At 41.2% G+C, this 20,472-nt stretch overlaps 1 protein-coding gene across 3 annotated transcripts in view; it reads left to right on the top strand.

Moving 5' to 3' along the window:
• sh3rf1 (SH3 domain containing ring finger 1) overlaps positions 1-20,472 on the top strand; it is a 168,392-nt gene that overhangs the window by 122,440 nt on the left and 25,480 nt on the right. For all 3 annotated transcript variants that reach the window (XM_060834862.1, XM_060834845.1, XM_060834854.1), the window contains exons 6-8: positions 1,054-1,161; positions 18,022-18,155; positions 19,828-19,998. In XM_060834862.1, the coding sequence (XP_060690845.1) occupies positions 1,054-1,161; positions 18,022-18,155; positions 19,828-19,998 (413 nt within the window). The remainder of the gene's footprint in view (positions 1-1,053; positions 1,162-18,021; positions 18,156-19,827; positions 19,999-20,472) is intronic.

The following is a 20,472-nucleotide window of genomic DNA, read 5'->3' as shown; positions in this document are numbered from 1 at the left end:
ATGTTATGTTTCTCCCTTAAAATGGTACTTCTGCAACTGGTGCTGATGGGTGCAAGACAAAAAACTTCAACAATGTGTGTCTTTGCTTTCTGTACTGCCAAATCATTGTTTATTAAGGTAATGATAATTATCATGGCATATGCAAGGTAAAACTTAAGATATAGTTCTCTAAAATTTGTTATTTCAACACATTTATGCACCAGGTTTCATGAAGCAAAATCCCTAATTTTGAGATCCTAAAAGTGAATTGCCATGTTTTAATTATCCATTTCTGAATTTGTCAGTTTGACTGTATCACCAACAGATTCTTCCAAGTTCGAAACTATGGTTTTTGAGTTCTTGAATATGGGAATGTTTCTGTCTGGTTTCTCCTGCTCTCAAGTATTGAGCTTGCCTCTAAAGACTACAAAAAGTCTGAATTGTAGCTTTTTGTCTTCTGTCACAAACTGGATTCAATTGGAGTTTGCAATACTTGATCCCCTCCAAATTGGAATAGCTTTGAAGTTGAAGGATAGGAGCAGGTTCCTTTTGAAACTATATCATATGAGGCTGAAATAATTATCTCTGCTTTCCAAGAGAGACTCCCTGTGGTCTATTTATCAATTCTAGCTTTTCAGATGGTAGAAAAATGTACGTTTAAAAATGTTTGAATTTAAGGTTGCTCTAGTTTCCAATGATAGAATCACTTGTATACCTATGGTCCACTCAGCTCTAGGATTGCAATTTCCACTGCAAGATGAACAGTTTGTGCTCTGTTCAGGGTTAGTTTTGAGATTATCTGCCCTCCTCGTGAAATTGTCTACTTAAGCATAACTTCTCCTCAGCCATTTCTTTCAGAATTCGTTGAATTTGTTAAGCGTGCCAGTATCTCCAAGTAAAATTTAGGTGGTGTTTTTAATGTTGCAGAAGGATTAATACGATCCTAATGTTTTTGTTTCCAATAGATCTGCTCTTTGCACGTTACTGAAATCATTGATATCTTGAGATGTGATTTGCAGATGTTGTAATGTGATACTTCGTCTGATATAAAACACCCTCTCTCTCTACTAACAGGTCCACATTAGTACTACCGGTTTAATCGTGACACCACCTCCCAGCAGTCCTGTGAATACAGTAGCTCCGTGTGCCTTCCCTCTGGAGGGTACCTACTCTGCTCCTGGGGTAAGTGTTATGTGCAATGAATCAATAAGTAATAAAGTACTAAATTAGAATGATCGATCTAATGGAATCAAGTCTTGATGAGGTATGTTGGATTTTGTGATACAAGGCTTTAATTGTGAATAATCTATTTAAGTTGGTTTTTTGAGAAGAGTGCAGGACCCCATTAATGATGGCTATACTCAGGTTGATAGCATAATGCTTTGTGCTGTGGTGGGCAACGGTGTTTAAAGATAAATGAGTTGATTCAAATCCTACATCAGCTGAGGTTACTCTGAAGGACTCTACTTCACAACCTCTCCCCTGACCCTCGGTACACCATCCCATCTCTAAGGAGAGAGAGAGAGAGACTTTATGGTCCAGTATGACTATGGCCTCTTTACTTTTTACAACTGTGCTAAGCTGTGGTTCAGGAGTTTTACTCTGACTGTCGAGGACAATGTTGAATTTGATGTTGAGCTGACAAGGTGCACAATTCATTGGCCTGTTTTATTTTAACCCCTCGGCTAGCTAGCTTTTTGTTTCTACCAGCCTGTTTCATGCTCCTTCGACTCCTCGGACTCCTGAAGTCATGACTTGCAGTGACTATCTCCAAATTGTCACTGCCCATCATCTTTGTAGCTCATTTACAGATGTTCTAGAAGAGAAATGGATGTCTTAAGAGCCCATGACCTCTTTTCTGATTGACCATATACAGTACAACCTCGATTAGCCGAATGATAATCGAGGTTGTACTGTATATGGTGGGGAGTAATTTGTTCGGTACAGTTAGTAAGTTTACAGATGACACCAAAATTGGAGGTATAGTGGACAGCGAAAAAGGTTACCTCAGATTACAACAGGATCTTCATCAGATGGGCCAGTGGGCTGAGAAGTAGCAGATATAGTTTAATTCAGATAAATGCGAGGCGCTGCATTTTGGGAAAGCAAATCTTAGCAGGACTTATACGCTTAATGGTAAGGTCCTAGGGAGTGTTTCTGAACAAAGAGAACTTGGAGTGCAGGTTCATAGCTCTTTGAAAGTGGAGTCGCAGGTAGATAGGATAGTGAAGAAGGCGTTTGGTATGCTTTCCTTTATTGGTAAGAGTATTGAGTACAGGAGTTGGGAGATCATGTTGCGGCTGTACAGGACATTAGTTAGGCCACTGTTGGAATATTGCGTGCAATTTTGGTCTCCTTCCTATCAGAAAGATGTTGTGAAACTTGAAAGGGTTCAGAAAAGATTTACAAAGGTGTTGCCAGGGTTGGAGGATCTGAGCTATAGGGAGAGGCTGAACAGGCTGGGACTGTCTTCCCTGGAGCATTGGACGCTGAGGGGTGACTTATAGAGGTTTACAAAATTATGAGGGTCATGGATAGGATAAATAGACAAAGTCTTTTTCCTGGGGTGGTGGAGTCCAGAACTAGAGGGCATAGGTTTAGGGTGAGAGGAGAAAGATATAAAAGAGACCTAAGGGGCAACGTCTTCATGCAGAGGATGGTACGTGTATGGAATGAGCTGCCAGAGGAAGTGGTGGTGGCTGGTACAATTGCAATATTTAAAAGGCATTTGGCTGGGTATATGAATAGGAAGGGTTTGGAGGGATATGGGCCGGGTGCTGGCAGATGGGACTAGATTGGGTTGGGATATCTGGTCGGCATGGACAGGTTGGACCGAAGGGTCTGTTTCTGTGCTGTACATCTCTTTGGTTCAATAACTGATCGCTCGGATAACTGATCTGATGGTAAATAAGCGATAACTCATGAGTGTCGGTTATCCAATAATGTCTCGGTTACCCACCAATACATGCCATAATGCTGTTTAACTCCGAGCTGATTTGATTGTAAACAAGCGTAATTTGAGTGCCTCTGTTATCTGATGATGAGCACCATAATGCTGTTTAACTGATAACTGAATGCTGAGTTGCCTAATGCCATTTTTAACACACCGAGACCTTGTTCGGATAATCCGAAATTCAGATAATTGATGTTTGGATAATCGAGGTTGTACTGTAGAAGGTCTTTTGGTATGCAGCCATCATCCAGCTGATAAATATTGCAGACATTGTTGACTTGGGTGTGTATTGATAGTATTAGCTCACTCCAAAATCTGAGTTGTTGACCTTTTCCTGTAGAGTGATACTGATGATTCATCTGAAACAAATATGGAAACTGTTCAGACTTTTCTCCTACATAGCATATGCTATCCAGCCTTGGGAAGGAATACATGAAAATGTGTGTTTGGCATACTGATAGAAGGATATTGGAAAACCTGACAAAAACCATAATCCATTTTTTAAAATACTTGGGTGGTTTTCATTTGGATGATGTGACAGTCTCTGTTTCAGTAACCTCTTGGTGAAGCATTGCCTATTTCTTGTGTGAGGGGAGGAGAAGATGGGGGGGAGAAAAGCCTTCCATCCAACTAGTTATTGAGTCAGAGGCCAAAAGCATGGAAACAGGCCCTTCGACCCAACTCGTCCAGGCCAATCAGGTTTCTGAAACTGAACTAGCCCCATTTGCCTGCATTTGGCGCATATCCCTCTAGTCTTTTCCTATCAAATGTCTTTTAAATCCCTACCACTTCGTCTGGCAGCTCGTCCCATATACACGGCACCCTCGGTGTGAAAAAGTTGACCCTCGGGCTATTTTTAAATCTTTCTCCTCCCCCTTTAAATCCATATTCTCTACTCTGGGGAAAAGACCTTGGCTATTCACCTCATCTCTGCCTCTCATGATTTTATAAACCTTGGGAAGGTCACCCCTTAAACTCCAATGCTCCAGAGAAAACAGTTCTAGCTAATCCAGCCTCTCGTTATAACTCAAACCTTACAGTCTTGGTAACTTTGTTCAAAGTCTTTTTTTTTGCACCCTTTTCAATGTTGTTACCTGTTTTACCATTTTGCGAGTTTTGAAAGTGTTGAATTTGCCTTCTTTTAGAATTTTGAGACAGCTGCCGCCTTGATCAGTTTCCAAATTTCACGACCACTGTTTTTGCAACATCAATCTAGTGGAGCAGTAAAGTGTTGCTACATGATCAGAGATGCTGTAGAGTCGTAAAGCATAAGGCATAGAAATAGACCTTTCGGTCCACCCAGTCCATGCTAACCATAATCCCAAACTGAACTTGTCTCGCCTGCCTGTACTTGGCTCATATCCCTCCAAATCTTTCCTATTCATGTACTTATCCAAATATCTTTTAAATGTTGTAATTGTACCCACATCCACCACTTCCTCTGGAAGCTCATTCCACACATGGCCCACTCTCTGTAAAAAAAAAACTTGCCCCGGTGTCCTATTAAATCTTTCACCACTCGCATTAAAAATATGTTGCCTAGTCTTGAAATCCCCAACCTGAGGGAAAAGACACCTGCCATTCTTCTTATCTTGAGATATAGATAAGTTATCTAGTCATGATTGTGGCTGTTAATGGACCTTGCTGTGTTAAGTGCTGTTGCGTTTCCCACATTCTGGCTGTGAGAAACCAATAGATATCATGTAATAATACTAAGTGTTCTTCCTTGTCTCTCGGCTGTTTTTACTTCTGTACTCTATGGTACAGGACATCAAAAGTTAATGCTTTGTACCCATTAATAGTCATTTCCTTATTAATGTGTGCATTTATCAGTTCCTGTTTCACTTCGAGTCCTTATGCCTTTTGAAGATTTCATTCAATCTGTGCAGACACTGAAGCAATGTATTCATTAAGCAACTGCCATTTCCTTCTCAACCATAATAGTCTGATAATGTTACTTTTTGTGGTCTAGGCTGAGCTAATTGATTTTCATGATTGATTTATACAAACCGCTTCTATTTCTGCTCGCATTACTGGCAAGTTTCTTTTATGCTGCCTCATCGTTCTATACCTCTGTCCTTGTTTCTGTCTGTAGATGGTATTTCTCATGATTCATTTGCATGACTATATTCAGCATTGTCATATAATCTCTACAGTGTTGGGAAAAGGCCATTTGGCCCATAATGTTTGCACTAACCCTCTGAAGAGCTTCCCATCCAGATCCAGCTCCCTGCCTTAACCCCATAACCCTGCAATTACCGTGGCCTATCCATATAACCTGCACATCCCTGGATATCATGGGCAATTTTGCATTGCCAGTTGACCTAACCTGCACGTCTTTGGAATATGGAAGGAAACTGGAGCATCATGTAGACTTGGGGAGAATGTGCAAAATTCATATAGACTGTCACCCAAGGTGAGAAGTGAACTCCGGGTCGCTGGCACTGTGAAGCAGTAGTACTAACCATTGAGCCACCATGTCGCATACAAGTTCAGTCTTTTTGAACTGAATCTCTTATGATTTTAATCCTAATCCTGAAGAAACAAAAATAAAATGTTGGAAACACTCAGCAGGTCAGGCAGATGAGTTAACAATGTAGCTATAACACAATATATAGCAGGAGTGGGAAATTGATCCTCCTCCACCTTTGCAGCTTATGTTGAGCTTCAACTCCACTTTCTTGCCAGCTCCCCATATCCCCATTCCCTGAGAACCCAAAATACCCATCCATCCCAGCCATGAATATATCCAAGGTTGAAGCATCTGCAGCTTTGTGGAGTAGAGAATTTCCAAGATTCACAACTTGTGAAGTAATTCCTTTTCGTCTCAGTTGGAAATGATCACTCCCTTATCCTGAGAATGTGTCCCAGCAATTTAGATTATCCGATCAACAGAAACAAACTCTTAGCAGTGACCCAATCAAATCACTTCAGAATCTTTATTTTTAAGATTCTAGAATCTGCAGTTCTTTGTCTTTATTTTTAAGAACTGCGGATCCTGGAAATATGAAACAAACAAAGATTCTGGTGATGCGCAGCAGATCAGGCATCATCTGAGGAAAAAAGTGAAGGACGATGGACTCAAAATGTTAACCCTGGTTTATGATACAAAGTGACACCGACAGCACAGGTTCAAATCGGGCACTGGCTGACTAAGGTTACCATGAAGGTGTCAATCTCACCTTTGCCTGAAATGTGGTGACCCCAGGTTAAACTTGTCACCAGTCTCATGTCTTTCATGAGCGAGCAGCTTGTGGTCTGAAGCTATGGTGATTGAACCTTTTTACATCATTGGACAACCTCCTCTCTTCCCCCCCCCCCACATCTCTGGGACCAATATAATGAATGTGGGCTGTACTGCATCCAGAGGAAGTAGAAACTTTTCAAAGTGTATATACCAAAGCTGCATAGATGTGGTCTCCAAATTCCTGCAATCTCGTCCCCTCAACTGGAAAATATAACCTATAAGCAACAATTAAGACAAATGGGAGATGGAAGGAATTTCATCAATGTGTACAAATAAACAAAATTGCTTCATGAGTCACGGTAATGCTAAAATGACTAACATGATATCACCTGAAATGATGGGATAAAGGATATTGAGAGAAATTAAATAAATGAGGCAGAAAATATGTGAATAGCAGAGGTGGTCATACAGAGGAGCTGAACAAACTGACTCTGGAGACCAGATGAAGGGCTTATGCCCGAAACGTCGAATTTCCTATTCCTTGGATGCTGCCTGACCTGCTGTGCTTTAACCAGCAACACATTTTCAGCTGTGATCTCCAGCATCTGCAGACCTCATTTTTTATCTGGAGACCAATGTACAGTCACCAAAATCCCATCAAAAAAATCAGAGCTAAAATTAAGGTTGGAAATTATTGGAGTCAGTATTCAGGCCAGAAGATTCCAAATGTCCAATGATCAGTTTGGATGCTGTTCCAACAGTTAGGAAGGCCAAGGAAAGAAGTTGCATTGGGAGTAGAAGTCAAATCTAAAATAATCGCTGAAGAAGATTTCAGTTACAGTTGATGACAGAGTGTGTGTTTGGGAGTTAGAAAGAAATGTGGAGTGAAGGCCACAATCTGATCAGCCAAAATCTTCCTGAATGGTGACACAGGTTGGAGGTGCCAAATGGCACATTCCTCCTATTCCTTATCTTTGTCAATAAAGAGACCACCTAAGCTGTGATTTGTCTTCCACTGTGGAGTTGTGAATCTTGGGGATTCTCTACTCCACAGAGTTGCAGGTGCTCTAGCCTTGAATATACTTATGGTGAGGCTGGTTGGGTATCTTGGGTTCTCAGGGAATCCCTTGGACACTTTCTGAAAGGTGTTGAATGGCCAATTGTGGTATATCTTGTACTAATGAAAAGAGAACAGGTGTCAGAGCAGGCAAGTCCTTTTGGAAATAAGGGAGGACTTGGCACCATACACTTGGTCATATAACATCAGATAAACAATGGATCGATTCTCCTTCAGCTCTGCTCATTGACATCCACTATTTAGAACTGTGACTTCACGTGGATCCTTGTTACATCGATATTATGCCAAGTAGACTTTATTTCAGGTCTGTTGGAATGTACCTTTTCTGCAATTAGTAGTGCATCAATGACTATATTTGCAAGGTTTCAAATTTCCCATTCCTGACCTTACCTGATCCATCTGATTTTTCTCTTTCCTGCTTCAACTTTTCATTGTCTCTAGGGATGGGCTGACACCAATTGCAAGTGCACTGATTCCAAGAAGCACATGCATTATACTTCTCAGCACTTCACCTGTAAGAAACCCATTTCGGATCATTTCAGATTTTTGCTAGTCACTTTCTTAATCTGATTTCTTGCTTTAGTATTAGACACTTCTTATCATTGTACTCATTATACCCTTTGCCCTTGATTTTTTTTCCTCTTACCTCTGCCTTTTACTGTTTCTATAGCCTTCTGTTTCCTCTGCCTTAAGATATGCTGATGAATCTCACCTCAAATGAGGTCCTAATTAGTTTATTTCATACTTCTTTCTAAAGTAAAATTTTTTGAGTTTTGACATGAATTTGAATTACGGTTGACTGAAAGATTCAGCTAAGCATGAACTGCCTTTGGAGTAGGCAGAGTGGAGAGTCATGTGAACCAGCCACCAGCTGCCAGCACTCACTGAAGAGGTAGGATAAATATTTAACTAGATTACATCCTGTGTTCACAGTTAATGCTCCAGCTTTCTAATGATAAGCTGCAGTCAGCTGATCAGCAAGACACCCAGGTGTTTTTAACAAGCAATGCCTGATTAAAGGCTAACCTAATTAGACAGCAAGTATTCCAAGATCTGTCAGGTTTAAACATATATCATTGTGAAAAGGTATTAAATTGAAGCCTTCTGACTAGTTGATTGTCATGGTATCTGTGGGTAAATAGGACTGAAGCATTGCAACAACTGAAGTGGGAGAAATATGACAGTGTTTGAAGTGACAGACTTGTCACTGCTCCTGGGAATTGTTGAGAAGGCAAGATTTAATTTAAATTGCTTTTGCAAATGTGTTTGAAGTGCCAAAATAATAGTTTGTCTCAGTGACTATGTTCCTGAACTTTGTGTCACTTGTAATGTAGGAATTTCCAGGGTTTGCTTTTGTACACTATATTTGAATCACATATAAAGCATCAGAAATTCTTCATGTTCACAGCAATAGAGACAAAAGGCAGAAGTATTAGCTTGACTTATAATTTGAAAGAGCTCAAGATTTTTTTTACTTCCATCTGAGCACCTATGTTTTTGCATGGTAATTCATGGCAAAGTACAGTGAGGAATTGTGATGGGGTCCTTGGTGGTAATGCTGCCCTGAATATGTTTTCAACCCCCCCCCCCCCCAGCTCCTTTTCAACTTCCATCGGATTCCCTGAATGTGCCGATGATTTGGCAAACAGAGTAGAGACGGCATGAGAAAACATTTCTTCAAGCAGCAACGTGTTGTGGTCTGGACATGGCACGGTGCCACAGTGGTTAGCACTGCTGCCTCACAGCGCCAGGGGCCTGGGTTCGATTCCACCCTGAGGCAACTGTGTGGAGTTTGCAAATTGCCCCCCACCCCCCCGTTTACTCCCGTAGTCCAAAGATGTGCAGGTTAGATGGATTGGCTGTGGAAAATGCAGGGTTACAGAGATTTTAGTAGGGGGGTGGAGTCTGGGTGGAATGATGTTATGATGATCTGTATGAGCTTGTTGGGCTGAATGGCATCCTTCCTCACCGTAGGAATTCTATTCTATGAAATTTTTTTTTGTTTTTGGGATATGGACGTCACCAGCAAAACGAAGCATTTATTGATTGTCTCTAAGTGCCCATGGGTTGGTTAAGAGTCAACAACCTTGCAGGAGTCACGTATAGGCCAGACCAGGTGAGCATGGCACATTTCCTTCTCTAAAGGACCTCAGCGAACCAGATGTTTATTTGTGACAGTTGATGGTGATTAGACCAGCATTTCTTATTCCAGATTAATCTTCAGTTTAAATTTCATTTTCTGTCATGATAGGATTTGAAGCCATGTCCCAAAGGATTGTACTGGGTTTCTGGATTACTAGTCCAGTGACATTATCACAATGCATTACCTCCCCTAAATTGCCCTGGGGAGGATGATGATGAGCTGTCGTCTCGTCTTGCTGCAGTGTTTGGGCTGTCTGACATATTGTAATTAACTTTAAAAAGGGACTTGGATGAATTTTGAGGAAAGTAAATGACAAGACAATGCAGAAAGTGCAGGGAAGCTCCACCAAAGAGGCAGGATATGTCAAATGGCTGCCTCCTGTGCTGTATCATTCTGTGATTTTATTATTGTGTGATAGGGCAGACATTGTTATAGGAGTAACACCGGTGAACAAGTAACCCAGCGCCCTAGGTGTTGGTGGACTTGAATTCAGCCATGATAGGTGGTGAAAATGAAATAAAAATCTGGAACTTAAAAAAGAACTAGCCTAATGGTGACATTGTCATAAGAACACATCTAGTGCACTTGTTGTCCTATAGGTGAGGAAATCTGTCATTCGTACCTGATCTTCAAGGACAGTTTGAGGTGCGCAACGAATGCATTTTAGATTTCATAAATACAACATCAACTGCAAGAGTTAAATGGTGTTGAAGCTTCACATTGACCAATAATTAAAGACTAGGTGTTACAGAATCATCGGGGTTATGTCAAGGATGGCAAACTACAGTCATCATGAGCTGGTCATCCATCCATGTCCAATGTACATGTACATTAAGACTGTGCTGCATTTCCTGATCCAGCAGACTTGCACAGAAAGCTTAAGTAACTAGCATTCAGAGATTGCACAGTCTGGGACCGCAGGTTCTTTGTTGTCAGACATCTCTTGGTGCGAAGAATCAACACTGGTATTGGGTAATATTGGCAGCCAACAGTTAAAAAAACACTTGCTGAATGATTGTCACCAGTGAATGCTAAGCACATTCCAACTGATTCTTTAACAAAGTGACAACTTATTGATTTACACGGATTTCTCTCCTGAAGGAACTTGCCATTTTGGAGATTCTGCTAGCGTCACATACTTCTGTCTTTAACATTGCTTTCTCAAGCAAACATTTGACAAGACACGTTGACAGTGCAGAAATGCTGGGTAATTGGATTTAGGGGCTTCTGTGGCCCTTTTCAGTACAAGCATAGTGTGGGTATCCAGACTGAGAACAATGCAAGTTTGAGGAAGATTTCTAATACCAGTCTCAAGCAAAACTAAAATGTCCCTTTAAAGTCTTTTTTAGGTAAATGTCAGTGAATGCAGAATATCTGCTTCATCAAATGTTTATATCAATTGATATGTTTGCTTTGATTTCTATTGCTGTAAGTAATGCAGAAAGCAGAGACTATATAAAATATCATGTCCATCACATAGCTTTTTACTTTGGCACAAAAATAGAGAAAACTTGTGTTTTCTCTTGGATGGTTTGATTGCCTGGGGAAGTTGGAGAGATGTTTCCCTGCCTTTCTCAACTCCCAGGAGATTGAATGGCAGTGGGGAGCTGTGTGGGTGGAAGAGAAAGTATTATTTAGCTGTGATGCTCCAACTATAGCAATCTGGGGCAGGCTAATGGACCCAGTTGGTCTTTTCGTACCTGTTAATTTCATATCTTTGTAATTTGAATTCTTTGCGATGTTTAAAAGGTTACAATTGACACATTCATGCCTGGCTTCATGCTTCCTGCAAGGTAATTTGGTGGTGTATGTGTGCACATTTATATTAGTGTGTCAGATTTCCCAGGAGTGTCAGTGTACAGAGCTGGAGTGGAGAGGGAAATCTGTTCTTAATCAGCAAGTGGTTACATTAATCAGCAACTATAACTGAACTATTCTTATTAAAAGAGCTTCATTCATGTAGACAAAGTGGCATAACAAAGGATTGCAGCTATTCATGAGTCACCATTATTCAGACCTGATTGCTGACCCTCATGATGGTATAACTTCAAAGCCTCCTGCATGTTAATGGAGGCATTGAAAAGGACAATGATAGGCTAGTCATTGTGATCAGTGTGTCCTGGCTTTCACTGTGCTGCGTATCAAAGCCTGCTGCCAGGTGGTGAATGGATAGGTTTCATCCTTGTCTCTTGGGTGTGGAACATTTGAATTAGGGTGTGCATTAGGTTACACTTGAAGGACAAATGTTTTGTTGCATTGGGTTACATTTTTACTCATGTTAATAATACTTAGATTAGCAACTGGGATGATGAAGTAAATCTGGAATCTCTGTAATGATGAACTTAACTGTAGGACAATTGCACATTCCACACAGTAGTATATTAGCTTAAAGGTCATATGTTTCTCATTATTACTTTCATAACTCATTGACTGAACTTACACTCTAATAGGTTACACTTTCAACACATTTTGTCGACATTAAAACTTAGTGGAATGGTGTTCCAAAATCCAAGTAAGAAATTGCTGGTATCTGTGCAGAGAAAACCGAATGAATGTTTCTGCTCCACCGATCCTCCTTCATTTCTTGTTTCAGATTTCTAATATCTGCAGTTATTGAAGACGAGGTAAATAGAAAGAGGTTAAATAGTTTGAGAATGTGAATTGACTTTATTAAATTAAAAGTTGGTAGATATTAGTTAAATGAGGTGAAAAGTGTGTTGCTGGAAAAGCGCCCCAGGTCAGGCAGCATCCAAGGAGCAGGAGAATTGACGTTTCGGGCATAAGCCCTTCTTCAGGTATTAGTTAAAGTAATTATTGTTTAAAAATCCAACTGGCTTGCTGGTGTCCTTCAGGGAAGGGAGTTTGCCTCTCCTCTCCAATTTAATCAAACTGACAGTCCAATTCCACTCCTGTTTGTAAATGTTACTTAAAAAGGGAAGGATAAGCCTGACCACTGTGGCCACTCAGCTTAATCTTGGTGGGCGTAAGTGAGGTCTGCACAGGCTGGAGATCCGAGTCAAGACGTACGGCGCTGGAAAACTATAGCAGGTCAGGCAGCTTCTGAGGAGCAGGAGAGTCCACGCTTCAAGCATATGCTGATGAAGGGCTTACGCTCGAAATGTCAACTCTCCTGCTCCTCAGATGATGCGTGACTGGCCGTGTTTTTCCAGCACCACACTTTTTGACTTTAATCTTGGTGATGGACAAGCGGCAACAGCCTGGAACAATCTTAATTTAGTAGCACGGATTTGTTAAAGCAAAATCCAGTTTTTCCAACTTAAGTTGCCTCACAGTGCCAGAGACCTGGGTTCAATTCCCACCTCAGGCGACTGACTGTGTGGAGTTTGCACATTCTCCCCGTGTCTGCGTGGGTTTCTTCCGGGTGCTCCAGTTTCCTCCCACAGTCCAAAAATGTGCAGGTCAGGTGAATTGGCCATGCTAAATTGCCTGTAGTGTTAGGTGAAGGGGTAAATGTATGGGTGGGTTGTGTTTCGGCGGGTGGGTGCAGACTTGTTGGGCCGAAGGGCCTATTTCCACACTCTAAATAATCTAATCTAAGTTCTTTAGAGTAAAAGACCAAGTTAATGAAAGTGTGTGGGAAATCTGTACTGTTGACGTCAAAAAGACATGTAGTTATATAGTAATTAACATATTTATCAGCCAAAATAAGAACCACAAAACTTAAAAGGTTGGGACAATGGATGAAAAAATTGCTCGGACAAAGCAGAGTGTATGTGTGACCAAGGGCAGTTTACAGTGGGCATGCCCAGGGGTCACACTAGAATATCCAATACAATGATGAGGAACGTTCCCTTGGATCTACGGGGCATAGTTTCAAAGTTTATGGATGGTGCATCCTTGCAAATATAGAATGCAATTAGGTGGGTAGCAATAGACGATAGAACAATGTAGACTGGTGAAATCGACATGCAAATTTAACACAATAGTGTGATGTGATCCATTTTTGTAAGAAGTATTATGAACTAACTGGTACCGGTCAAAGGTGGATGAAAGGAAAGATGTTGGTGAATATGTACACAAATCTTTGAAGGCGCCAGGCCAAATTGAGAAGACTGTTTAACAAGAAAAACTTATGGGACCCTTGACTTTCCTACCTTTATACTGTGTTCCTGTGTGAATAAAGTTCTGCAAAACCTTTGAAATCACTGCTGGATCTCAGCTGGAGTATGTTGTTCAACTCTGGGCAACAGACTTTTGGAAATATTTCAAGGCCTTAGTGCAGAGAAGGCTTAGAAGAAATAAGTCCTTTATCGCAGGGCTGAGGTGAATTAACCTTTTGTGATTTACTTTTAATGCAATTATATCTTTTTGTAAGTGGTCTCATCAGTGCACTGTACAACAGTAGCAAAGCATCCTAACTTTTATATTCCATTCCCCTTAAAATAATCGGCAACTTTTCATTTGTTTTACTAGCCACTTCCTGTACCTGCACCCTAACTTTCTGTGACCCATGTTACAGGGGATCCAGATCCTCTGTACCAGTCTCTTTTGTTAAAACAGCATGCTTTTCTGTTCTTCCTGACAAGACAACGTGTGCACATCTTTGCGCAGTATACTCCATCTGACAGATGTTTGCCTGCTAACTCAACCTATCTACTTCTGACAACTTGTTTTCCTCCCTCGATGGAGTCTGTTTGGCCCATTCTGTCTGTGCTGGTGCAAGGGAACCATCTGATTTTATGGAATTTTCATGTTTTGGTCTGCAATCTTGTACAGTTTCAGTTCCCATCATCCTTTCAATTAGTGCGTTGCAAAACCCAACCACCTATGATCTCTAAGCTTTCCTTTTCACTTCTTTCCCCTCCAATGTTCCCACTATCCATTTTGTAAAACAATCCATCAGTTACTTGAAATCAGTTAACATGAATTATTTTATTGATCTCTCTTTGCTCAGGCAAATAGGTCCTTTTCACCCACTCATAATTACGTGCCAAAATTTGATAGACCTATTTAGTATTCCCTCCGCTTTCAAAGGAAGCAATCCCAGCCTACCCAGTCCTCCTGATTATCTAAAGTTCTCTATTCCTGGCAACATCCTTATGGGCTTTCTCATTACCCTCTGTAGAGTGATTTCATCCTTCCTATCATGTGGCGCCCATAACTGTATGTAGGACTGTAGCTGTGGTCAAACTTGTCCCATTTACAGGTAGTTTTGATGTAACCTCCCTGCTCATAATAGGGTCAAGGAGAATCTAACTGGCTTCTACAAATACATTAAGGACAAAAGGGTAACTAGGGAGAGATTAGGGCCTCTTAAAAATCAACAAGGCCACCTTATGTGGAACTGCAGGAGATGGGGGAGATACTAAGCGAGTATTCTGCATCACTATTTACTGCAGAAGTACATGGAAGTCGGAGATTGTGGCGAAATAAATAGCGACAACTTGAAAACTGTCCGTATTACAGAGAAGGTGGCGCTGGATGTCTTAAAACACATAAAGATGCATAAATCCCTGGGACCTGACCAGGGTGCACCTTAGAATTCTATGGGAAGCTAGAAAAGAGATTATTGGACCCGTTGCTGTGATTCTTGTGTCATCGAAAGCCACAGCCAGAAGCTGGAGGTTGGCTAATGTGGTGCCACTGTTTAAGAAAGGTCGTAAGGAAAAGCCAGGGAATTTTGGAACAGTGAGCCTGGCATGAGTGGTGGGCAAGTTGTTGGAGGGAATCCTGAGGGGCAGGATTTACATGTACTTGGAGAGACCGTGACAGATTAGGGTTAGTCAACATGGTTTTGTGCATGGGCAATCATGTCTCATGAACTTGATTGAGTTTTTTTTTTGAAGAAGTAATAAAGGGAATTGATGAGGGCAGAGCAGTGGATGTGACCTATCAGTAAGGCATCCAGCTGTGTTGTTCATGGGAGACTGGTTAGTAAGTTTAGATCACATGGAATAGAGGGAGAACTAGCTATTTGGTACAGAACTGGCTCAAAGGTAGAAGGTGGTGGAGGGTTGCTTTTCAGACTGGAGGCCTGTGACCAGTCTTGTGCCATAAAGATCTGTGCTCGATCCACTGCCTTTTCTTCATTTATGTAAATGATTTGGATGTAAACGTAGGAGGCATGGTTAGTAAGTTTGCACATGACACCAAAATTGGAGGTGTAGTGGACAGCCAAGAAGGTTACCTTTTGATTAAAACAGGATCTTGATCAGATGAGCCAGTGGGCTGAGGAGTGGTAGATGGAGTTTAATTCAGATAAATGTGAGTTGTTGCATTTTGGAAAAGCAAATCAGGGCAGGTCTAATACATTTAATGGTAAGATCCTGGGGAGTGTTACTGAACAAAGAGACTTTGTTCAGGTTCATAGTTCCTTGAAAGTAGAGTCACATGTAGGTAGGATGGTGAAGAAGGCATTTGATATGCTTGCATTCATTGGTCATTGCGTTGAGTATGGGAGTTGGGAGATTGTGTTGCAGCTGTAGAGGACATTGGTTAGGCCACTGTTGGAATATTGCGCTCAATTCTGGTCTCCTTTCTATCAGAAGGATGTTGTGAAACGTGAAAGGCTTCAGAAAAGATTGACAAGGATGTCACCAGCGTTGGAGGGTTTGAGCTACCAAGAGAGGCTGAATAGGCTGGGGCAAGATTAGAGCTGGGCAGGATTGACTGTATTTAGAAATTGGTATGAGAAACAGAAACCGAGCAATGGGCTACCTTCAAATGAGGAGATTGTTCAGGTACCGTGGTGGTATACTCCCTTAGCTAGGAAATCTAGAACAAACAAGAAAAGATTTACAGTGATATTTGTGAGTTTGAGCTATAGGGAGAGGCTGAATAAGCTGGAGCTGTTTTCCCTGGAGGGTTGGAGGCTAACCCTAACCCTAACCCTATCGCAGGTGACCTTACAGGGGTTTATAAAATTGTAAAGAACATGGATAGGGTAAATAGAGGTCTTTTCCCTGGAGTAGGGGATTCCAGAACTAGAGGGCATAGGTTTAAGGTGAGGGGGAAAGATTTGGTGAGGGGGGGAAAAATTTAAAAGGGACTTAAGGGGCAACCTTTCAAACAGAAGGTGGTGCATGTATGGAATGAGCTGCCAGAGGAAGTGGTGGAGGCTGGTACAATTACAGTATTTAAAAGGCATCAGGTGGGTATTTGAACAGGTATTTAAAGGGATATGGGCCAAATGCTAGCAAATGGGACGAGATTAATTGAGGATATCTGGTCGGCACGGACAAGTTGGTTCGATGGGCCTGTCTCCATGCTGTACCTCCCTGAGACCGGGAGGCGGACGTGGAGAGTTGGTTCCACTCATGATTTCCTTGGGAGGCAGGAAGAATGAATGGAAAATGTGTCATTAATTCTCTCTAATATACTTTGCTGCTAGTTCATTTTTCATTGATGTAAAATTCAGCCCTCTTTAAAAATTTAATACATTGGAAAGTTTAGCATACGAATGTTCAATTCTTGACAACTGCTGTTGCATTTGCTAAGAGCTTGGCAACATTAAGGATTTTAAGCAGTCGGATGTGACCTAAATGATCAGTGTAGCAATGGTTCTCAGGCTCATTAAAATTGGATGTGAGTCTCTTTTAGAGGAAAATGAGTCAAAGGATTTTTATTTTTAATCTTCTGCTTTAATGTTTGCATATGAGGCTCTAGTTCTGGGTGAGAAGCAGCTAATCTACCTCCAAGATCTGGAAGGCAGTGCAGCAAACTGGTATCCCTGCAATTGACCACAATATTTTGTTGTCCTTGAGATGTTAGTTAGTGTTTAACCTGCTCTCTAAATGTTCATGAGCATCTTGCACTGAGAAGTACTACTGTTTGAAAACCACGCTTATTTTTTCCTGCTGACTGCCTTTCAATGAGTTGCTGGAACATGCAGTGTGAGGCTAGGCACGTAGAGACCTATCATGTGTTACCTTGTCTTGGCATTGCATACACAATCACCGCAACCTCTGCCCACCATTCCCTGCTCTCCTTTCCTCACTGCCCATGATCGTACAGTTTCCAAGGGGGGGACCAGAGAAAGAAAATTAGGTCAGTTTTGGAAAGGCAGAACAAGATAGCACAAATAAAATGAGATAATTACCCTGTGCTGTGGAATTTCTTTGTTTGGCAGAAAGGCCAAACTGGTCTATTTTCAATCTGCTCTATCCTGGCAGGCTGTAAAAACTGACCAAATTGTCTCCATTTCTTCTCCAAAACACACACGCATACAAAACCTCAGAAATATGCTTCACCCACTTCAGTGATGAATGTGTAAAGAAGGACCAGGAAGCGATGTGAGCGTCAACCAAAACCTATCCCATCAAATTGTGATTGCTTCACATCCAGCTAATGGTAGTTATTCTAGAATAGTGAAGGCTCAAAGAGGTGCTCAAAAAGTTTGAAGAACTTTGCTAGGCTACCCAGAGATGAGGTTTTCAAAACTGGATGCAAGTACAAAATAAGAATTAACCAATCCAATCTCTTGTTTCCGTATTGATTGTGGGACCACAAAAAGGTTTTTTTCCCAAAAGGAGAATGTGATTGCATTCAAGGAACGGCTAGTTACATATGTGAGGGAGAGTGGAAGGAAGTATATTCCTGTATTGAAATAAGGAACAGAAGATTTTTGTTGAGCTTAAAACTTGGCATATTGCGGTAATCTGTTTCTGACCTGGATTGCTGTGTCAATATCCAAGCCTAACAGACGTCTTGTGTTTCTGCAGGAGAATTACCCACCGCTGCCTCCACCACCACCTTCGAATGCTGTCGTAACCACCTCGGCATCTAGTGCTCCACGGCCAACATTGGCACCAGCAGACCAGGTGGCACATCCAAGGCCTCAAGCGCGGCCAAATATGTAAGATGAATGAATATCAATGTCCTGAACCTTTTGGTTGGCTCCTATTGAGAAATTAGCCTTTGCATTTCCAAATAGCAGCCCTTTTTAGTTTCACCACAGAAGGTGGTGGTAATGTTTTCTCCCATTTCTTAATTTATTTGTAAATATTTGATCTTGAAAACTAATGGATGTGTTTCAGTGAACTTTGGTGTGTGCAGACAGAGTGTAGCCTACAATGGATTTTTGGCCAAGACCCAGATTCGCATCCTTTTTTTTTAAACAGTTCTATTAACATTGGAAAGTGGGGCAAGTCAACTTTTCTTTCAAATGTTGTAGTTTGGCTGAACCAGAATGTTGTCGAGAGTGTGTTGCTGGAAAAGCACAGCAGGTCAGGCAGCATCCGAGGAGCAGGAGAATCGACGTTTCAGGCAAAAGCCCTTCATCAGGAAACTTTCTCCTTTTGACCCAGAATGTTACCCATGTCTCAGCTGCTCTGCTGTAATTTCTCACAGCTGTCAAAATGGGAGCAGGATTTTCAGAGCCAAGTTGCTCTGAAGTTTCCTCAGTGAGATGGACACTCTTAATAACAAGATTTGTAGTTTACTTTGTCATTACGGAGCCCCAACCAGGCAGAGAGAAACCTCAGGAAGAGTTGCTTAAATGAAATAATGTTGAGCGAACAGTGTTGTGGTATTGCACACACTCCATTGAATGAACTCTTCACTTGTTTTAAACTCTTAACAATTTCTTGTGGAATTGGCAGGAGTCCCCAGTGAAATATGGAATTTACAACTCAACAGTGGACCATCTATTCCACTGAACTGTCTTCATTTTTATGTTCCATATGAGTCTTGTCATTCCAACTATTTTATTTCACTCTTATTTCACCAAATACTTCTGTATATTTCTTCCTTCTGCACTTAATTATGTCTTGTGAAATACATCTATGCTATTTGCCTCAAGCACTTTCCAACCAGTCAAAGTAAATAAGATTCCTGTGAATTCCCAATTGAATTTAATTTTGACCATCTCATGAATATGGCCTTAGCTTTGGACTCCCCCATCAGTGGGAGCGAGATTTCCATATCTATCCTTTTTGGTGTTGTTTATTTTGTCTGAATACTTTCACATCACTTCCAGGTTTATTTTTTTAGTGATGTGCTAATTTCAGCAAATTCTTCACCCCATTGCTTACCTGCAGGTTTGTTGGTCAGGATGCCTTTGCACTGCATTCCTTGTGCTAGAGTTGTCTACTTCAGAAAAGGTCAGAAGTCACACGACACCAAGTTTTATAGTCCAACAGATTTATTTGCGATCACAAGCTTTTGGAACGCTGCTCGCTCGTCAGGTGAAGTCAGTTTGTCACCTGATGAAAGAACGGTGCTCTGAAAGCTTGTGATTTCAAAGAAACCAGTTGGACTATAACCTGGTGTCATGTGACTTCTGACCTTGTTCACCCCAGTCCCACATAAGACCACCGCATCATTAATTCAAAACATAATGCATGCTCTGTGAACATGAATTCCTGAGGAAGCTAGATGTCTCCAAATGAGTTTGAGATGATTAAATGTGAACAATATTCGGCATGTTTCAATGTTAAATGATGCATGGTTGGATTAAGCCATTGTTTTGTCAGTTTGCATGTTTATATTACTGATCAAATTTGCTAATAATCTCCCTATTTCTGTAGGTATGTTGCTTTATATCCGTACACTCCCCGAAAAGAGGATGAGCTTGAATTGCGAAAGGGAGAGATATTTCTTGTGCTTGAGCGCTGCCAAGATGGATGGTTCAAGGGAACATCTATGCATACTGGCAAAATTGGTGTTTTTCCTGGGAACTATATGGCTCCTGTAACAAGGTCAGTAAGTCAGACCCTGATCTACTTCAGAGTACTGTATTGTATTGTACCACTGTACTCCTCTGTAATGTAGTCGTCATGTTAAAGAACTAATATTCCAGACTTGCATCCTAGAATCTTGAAAAAAGTGATAGTAGATATGATGGTCATAATCTTAGAAAATTCGTTCTGTTCCGGAAAAGTACCAGCAGTTTGGAAAATATTAAGTATACTACCATTACTTAAGAAAGGAGGGAGGAAGAAAGCAGAAAGGGAGTGTCTATGATGGGGAAAGTGTCAATCCATTTTTAAACAAGTCATATAGGTTACTTAGAAAACCATGATGTGATCAGACAGAGCCAACATGGCTCTGGGAAAGGGCCATTATGTTTCACAGACGCAGTGGAGTTTTGTCATACTCTGGGGAGAGGTGAATTTGTGGGTGTGCTGCTCTTGGAAATATCAAATGATATTTGATAAGTGTCACATCAAAAG

This window comes from Hemiscyllium ocellatum, chromosome 2 (genome assembly GCF_020745735.1).
Source record: "Hemiscyllium ocellatum isolate sHemOce1 chromosome 2, sHemOce1.pat.X.cur, whole genome shotgun sequence".
NCBI lineage: Eukaryota > Metazoa > Chordata > Chondrichthyes > Orectolobiformes > Hemiscylliidae > Hemiscyllium > Hemiscyllium ocellatum.
Note: the sequence above shows the minus strand (reverse complement) of the source record. Positions and strands in the feature narration are given on the sequence as shown.